Here is a 7,082-nt window from a genome sequence, read left to right as displayed (position 1 = left end):
CACCATGTTGACCAGGATGGTCTCGATCTCTTGACCTTGTGATCCACCCGCCTCGGCCTCCCAAAGTGCTGGGATTACAGGCGTGAGCCACCGCGCCCAGCCCTATCCATTCATTTATTGATGAACATTGGGGCTGTTCCCACCTCTCGGCGATTATAAGTCATGCCGCTGTGAACATTCCCGTACGAGTTTCTGCATAGACCCAGCCTTCATTTCTCCTGGGTCTGCACCTAGGAGTGGAATTGTTAAGTCACATGGAAACCCTGTGTCTAAGCGTCCGAGGAACTGCTGAACCGTTTTCCATGGCAGCTGCACCCTTTTGCATTCCTGCCAGTGTGGTAGGGATTTGAGGCAGACGGGGTCGCTGGGTGGAAGCCGGGATCGGAGGACTGCATTCTCCTCTCCCTACCCTGCAGGCTGAACTGGAGAATGTGTCCGGGGCGCTGAACGAGGCTGAGTCCAAAGCCATCCGGCTTAGCAAGGAGCTGAGCAGCATGGACGCCCAGCTGCACGACGCCCAGGTGACCCGCCTGCCCTCTGGCTCCACCGCCACCCTCCCCTCCGTGTCCTCCGGACCACACCTGACGTCGCCGCCTCCCCCGTTTACAGGAGCTGCTGCAGGAGGAGACCAGGGCGAAATTGGCCTTGGGGTCCCGGGTGCGAGCCATGGAGGCTGAGGCGGCCGGGCTTCGGGAGCAGCTGGAGGAGGAGGCAGCTGCCAGGGAGCGGGCGGGCCGGGAGCTGCAGACCGCCCAGGCCCAGGTGAGCAGCCCCACGCAAGACCCCCAGGGCGGCATGGCCCCCACGCGGCTCCTCCCGGGTTCCCCAGCTCAGGGACGGCCACACTGCCCACCTTCTCACAGGCCGGGCCGTGGTGCCTTTCTCATCTCTGACTCCCCTCACCCCCCGCAGCCTGTGCCCAGCCCGGGCCCTCCTGCCCCGACTCTCAGCCTCATCCCCTGCACAGCTCCAGAAGCTTCTTTGTATGACCAGAGCTGACCCTGCCCCTCGCCTGCTCACAGCTCTCCCGTGGACGAAGGCCATGCCTCTCAGTTGGGCGTTTGAGGCCCTGCCGCCTCTGATCCCTCCTGTCTTTAGCTATATTCATCTCTGTCTCTACTTTCCTATTTCATTTGAAAAAAACCCTGTTATTTTCCCAGACTTAGCATTACGCTCCCCTGTGGGAAGTTTGCTGACCCCTCTTCTCTTTCTCCTCTGTCCCAACTCCAGTCATCTTGGGCTGGGACTGTCTCTGCCCAGGGTCTCCCCACCAGACTAAGAGCCCCTTCAAACTAGGATCCCATAAGAGTTAGATTCAAGTCTGTAGCACAACCCAATATAGTGCCTGATATATTGTAGGCTTTCAGAAATGCCTGTTGAATGAATGAGTGATGGTACATGCCTGCAGATATCCTTCAACTGGCAAACTCCTATGCATACATCAAGACCCACGCCAAATGCCCCTCCTTCAGGAAGTCTCTCCTGAATGTTCTAAACAGATTCTGAGCTCTTCCTGTGGACTTCCATAGCTCCCATACTTCTCTCTTAACCTCTATCACCCGGGCTGTCACACTGTGTCACTGCCAGCAGACAAAGGGTTCTCCAGGAAAGATTCCAGGTCTTATTTATGTCTGCGTCCTTGGAGGGAGTAATTCGAATCCCTTGGAAGAACCAGGGCTCATGGCACTCACAACCTCACACCACTCAGAGGCAGAAGAGCCCAGCAGAGTGACCCCTTTTCCTTTTTAGGCCTCAGTTTCTCCATCCTGGAAATGGGGCGCCACCAGCTCACACCTGGGCCACTCACGGCCCCGACCACCAACCACCCTTTCTCTCCTTCCCTCAGCTCTCAGAGTGGCGGCGGCGCCAGGAGGAGGAGGCAGGAGCACTGGAGGCGGGGGAGGAGGCCCGGCGCCGGGCAGCCCGCGAGGCCGAGGCCCTGACCCAGCGCCTGGCAGAAAAGACAGAGACGGTGGATCGGTTGGAGCGGGGCCGCCGCCGGCTGCAGCAGGAGCTGGACGATGCCACCGTGGACCTGGAGCAGCAGCGGCAACTCGTGAGCACCCTGGAGAAGAAGCAGCGCAAGTTTGACCAGGTGGGCACCTCAGTGCACCCAGCTGTGGAACCAGCAAGTCCGTGTGTGCTTCCCGTGGTCGTTGTGAGGAGCCGTAATCTGTGCTGTCACGGCTCAACTAGGCGGTTGTAGTGGACTGGGAAGAAGGACACTTCTTCAGACTGGGCCTCTGTAAAATAGGACATCCATCTGTCCTGATTCATGCCTTTGTCACAGCATAATTCCATGTAGCACCTACTTTTAGTTTTTTATTTTTTTAAGATGGGGTTTCACCATGATGGCCAGGCTGGTCTTGAACTCCTGACCTCAGGTGATCCACTCACCTCGGCCTCCCAAAGTGCTAGGATTACAGGCGTGAGCCACCGTGCCCAGCCTCCAAATATCTTCTTAAAAAGGATGGTTTCTGAAATGACACCCTCTTGGAACTATTTGGATGACTGAACAGCTGTTTTCATTAGAAAGCCTTTTTTTTTTGGACAGGATCTCATTGTGTTGTCCAGGCTGGAGTGCAGCGGTACAATCTTGGCTCACTGCAGCCTCCGCCTCCTGGGTTCAAGTGATTCTTCTGCCTCAGCCTCCTGAGTAGCTGGGACCACAGACAGGCACCATCACGCCCAGCTAATTTGTCTTTGTATTTTTAGTAGAGACAGGGTTTCACCATGTTGGCCAGGATGGTCTTGATCTCTTGACCTTGTGATCCACTCACCTCAGTCTCCCAAAGTGCTGGGATTATAGGCGTGAGCCACCGCACCCACCTTTTTTTTGTATTTTTAGTAGAGATGGGGTTTCAGCATGTTAACCAGGCTCATCTCAAACTCCTGACCTCAGGGGATCCACCCACTTTGGCCTTCCAAACTGCTGGGATATAGGCTTGAGCTACGGCACCTGGCCTTAGAAATCTATTTTGGCTGTACATTTGTTTTATTTTCATTTATTTTTTTGAGATGGAGTCTTGCTTTGTTGCCCAGGCTCGAGTGCAGTGGTGTGATCTTGACTCAGTGCAACCTCCGTCTCCTGGGTTCAAGTTACTCTACTGCCTCAGCCTTCCAAGTAGCCACAATGTCATTCTAAACATAACTGTTAACTATCAGGAAGTATTTTATTCTCTTTCTATAGAGAGCAGAAGGTCTTCAGCAAGAAATTCAGATGCTCACTCAGCAAATAGAACAGCTGTATCATCTTTATGAAGAACTATTTGTGAATCATTCCAACTTGAAGAAGTTTAGGGAACAAGAAAAGATCCTTGAAATACCTAGAAGGAAAAATTGCTTTTAATGTTTTAAAAGATTAGACTATGAAAAAAAGACTTTTCTGAATTATAGATGTTATTTTGGGCAAGAAATTGACTATTATTCTAATATTAATAACTTTATTTGATGTAGAAAGCTAATAAAACTATTTATATTTCACTTAACATTGGAAAAGTGAGGAGAAAAAATCCTTAGAGTTATGCTTCTAATTTTATCAAAAAACTTGCCCTTTCCTATGTCTTCCATTTTTTTACTGTATACGTATTTGACAGATAAAACCATCAGTGTAATATGGAAAGTATAGTGTCTTTTACAACTTCTTCTTGGAAGTTACATAACATCACTTCTGCCATATTCTATTCATCAAACACACCAACCTGGTACAATATTGTGGGGAACTATGTAAGGGTACCAGGCGGTGCAGATCATTAGTGGTCATATTAAAGTCTGACTACCCCACTCATTTATTTCACTCACAAACTGAATGATTGATTATATAATCATTTATTCAGTACTTAATTGAGCAACCACAGATTTTAAAGATGTATAGGACTGGCCAGATGTAGTAATCACGCCTATAATCCCAGCACTTTGGGAGGCTGAGGTGGGCTGATCACGTGAGGTCAGGAGTTTGAGACCAGCCTGGCCAATGTGGTGAAACCCCATCTCTACTAAAAATACAAAAATTAGCTGGGTTTGGTGGCACATGTCTGTAGTCCCAGCTACTTGGGAGGCTGAGGCAGGAGAATCACTTGAACCTGGGTAGTGGAGGTTACAGTGAGCCAAGATCGCACCACTGCACTCCAGCCTGGGCAACAGAGCAAGACAAACAAAAAAACAGGACTGAATGAAGTAAGGTCAACAGTAGACCTTAAAGAGTTTAAAGATAAATATATCATCTCATCTACCCTCTTCCTCTACCTTCAAATATGTGTATGAAAATACTACATTGAATGGTTAATCCATACAAATAAAAAGAATTCTTTCTTTTCTCTTTTTTCCATCCAATTTTGGGAGAAAAAGAATTCTTTATTAAGTTTTCTTAAGATTGTACAAAATAACGTGTGCTTGGCCAGGCATGGTGGCTCACCTGTAATCCCAGCACTCTGGGAGGCCAAAGTGGGTGGATCACTCGAGGTCAGGAGTTCAAGACCAGCCTGGCCAACACGGTGAAGCCCTGTCTCCACTAAACCCACAAAAATTAGCCAGGCATGGTGGCACATGCCTGTGATCCCAGCTACCTGAGAGGCTGAAATGGGAGAATCACTTGAACCTGGGGGGTGGAGGTTGCAGTGAGCCAAGATTGCACCACTGCATTCCAGCCTGGGCAACAAGGCATGCTAAACAGTTTGAAGAAAATAATAATCTTGTCTCTGCCCATCTCGCCTCAGTAACCAATGTTAACCATCCCCATAGTTGTGGAAATACGTAAACATATATTTAAGGGTAATGGTGTCTTCACAAAACTAAGACCATTCTAATAAAAATATTTTGCAACTTCCTGTATTTACTTAGTAGTGCTTCATGGTTGTATCTTAAGTTAAAAGTTATAGCTATTCTCTTAATAACTGTGTAATAGTCTACAGTATGCATGTATCTTAATTTATTCAACCATTCCCCTTTTGAGGGATAATATAATTATTTCCTATTTTTGGTTCCTACAAATAATGTGAAAATAAGTGTCATTCAATATATATCCTTCCACACTTGTGCTTTTGTTGCTAGAGGACTAAGTGACAAATATGAGCTGTTAGGGTCACCATGTGTATTTTAAATTCTAATAGCCATTGTCAGATTACTATTTGCAAAAAGAAGCAGTTCATTTAAGAGTAAATCGTTCTCTTTTACATCCTAGCTAGCATTGAATGATGTCATTCTTTTTTGTTGATGTTGTTGGGTTAAAAAAAAACAAAAACAAAAACAAGGTATCTCATTATTACTTTAATTTACATTTTCATGAGTACTAGTGAAGGCAAGTACTTTTGTTTTCCTTTCTGTGGAGATGGGGTCTTACTATGTGACCCAGACTGGTCTCAAACCCCTGGATCAAGCAATCTTCCCAAAGGGCTGGAATTACAGGTGTGAGCCACTGCACTCAGCCAGTAAGCATGTTTTTTTTTTTTAAAAAAAAATAATTTTAGGCTAGGTGCGGTGTCACATGCCTGTAATCCTAGCACTTTGGGAGGCCGAGGTGGGTGGATTATCTGAAATCCAAGAGTTTGAGACCAGCCTGGCCAACATGGCAAAACCCTGTCTCTACTAAAAATACAAAAATTGCCGGGCGTGGTGGCAGGCACCTGTAATCCCAACTACTTGGGAGGTTGAGGCAGGAGAATGGCTTGAACCCAGGAGGCGGAGGTTGCAGTGAGCTGAGATCATGCCATTGCACTCCATCCTGGGCGAAAGAGCAAAACTCTGTCTCAAATAATAATAATTTTAACTTTTATTATAGATTAAGTGGTACATGTGCAGGTTTGTTACATGCGTATAATGCTTGATGCAGAGGTTTGGGGTACGCCACCAGGTAATGAGCTTAGTACCCAGTTGGTGGTTTTCCAGCCCATGTTCCCTTCCCCCCCTGTCTAGTAGTCCCCCATCTACTGTCCCCACCTTTATGTCTATATGTATTCAACGTTTAGCTTCCACTTATAAGTGAGAACATGTGGTATCTGGCTTTCTGTTCTTGTGTTAATTGGCTTAGGATAATGGCTGCCAGCTCCATCCATGTTGCTGCAAAGGATATAATTTCATTCTTTTTAGAGGCTGGTAAGTATCTTTATATATGCCTGTTGACCACTTGAGTTTAGTTTTCTACAAATTGCCTCCTTCTTCCCATAATTTGGATTTTAAGTGCAGAAGATTATGCTAATCAAATTTCTTAAATAATGTCTCATTATTTGGGGACATAATTGTCCATCTCCCATTTAATTTATTTATTGGTTTTTGGTTCCATTCCCCACTTCCATTCCCTATGCCCATAGGTAGTCACTTGAATGTGTTTATGTCTATCATTTTGTTTATGTGATTAAAAAATTGTTATGGGATATTTACATGCCATAAAAGTCACTTATTTAAAGTATACAATTCAATGATTTTTAGTAAGTCTATAAGTCTATTCTAAACCCAGAATGTGTGCAAGCCACCACATTCTGGGTTTAGAACATTTCCATCACCCCAAATTTATATATATACATATATATATATATAAATATATATATATATAAATATATACGTATATATTTATATATATATAAATATATATATATAAATATATACGTATATATTTATATATATAAATATATATATATATTTATATATATATAAATGGATGTAATTTCATTCTTTTTAGTGGCTGGTAAATAATAAAGTATTTATAAAAAAGTATATATAAAAATATATATTTTTTAATATTAAAAAATAATAAAGTATATATAAAAATATATATATATATATTTTTTTTTTTTTTGCCTAGAGACAGTTATTCCCTCTTCCATCACTAGTGCCAGGCAACCACTAATCTCCTTTCTGTGTCTATAAATTTTCCTTTTTTGGATATTTCATATAAATCAATAATTTCAATGTGTAGTCTTTTGCATAAGTTTTAAAAATTAGCATTGTTTTTGAGGTCCATCCATGTTGTAGCATCCATCAATATTGTGTTCTTTTTATTACTTAATGGTATTCTATTGTGTGGATGTACCACATTAAAAAAATAATACTTTATTTTTGAAAGCAGTTTGAGGATTACAAAAAAAATG

General features: G+C 44.2%; 1 protein-coding gene across 1 annotated transcript in view; it reads left to right on the top strand.

Moving 5' to 3' along the window:
* MYH14 (myosin heavy chain 14) overlaps nucleotides 1–7,082 on the top strand; it is a 117,532-nt gene that overhangs the window by 78,346 nt on the left and 32,104 nt on the right. The window contains exons 31-33 of the mRNA XM_017512533.2: nucleotides 417–521; nucleotides 610–762; nucleotides 1,847–2,095. Coding sequence (XP_017368022.2) covers nucleotides 417–521; nucleotides 610–762; nucleotides 1,847–2,095 — 507 coding nt within the window. The remainder of the gene's footprint in view (nucleotides 1–416; nucleotides 522–609; nucleotides 763–1,846; nucleotides 2,096–7,082) is intronic.

This window comes from Cebus imitator, unplaced genomic scaffold (assembly GCF_001604975.1).
Source record: "Cebus imitator isolate Cc_AM_T3 unplaced genomic scaffold, Cebus_imitator-1.0 Scaffold473, whole genome shotgun sequence".
Lineage (NCBI taxonomy): Eukaryota > Metazoa > Chordata > Mammalia > Primates > Cebidae > Cebus > Cebus imitator.
Note: the sequence above shows the minus strand (reverse complement) of the source record. Positions and strands in the feature narration are given on the sequence as shown.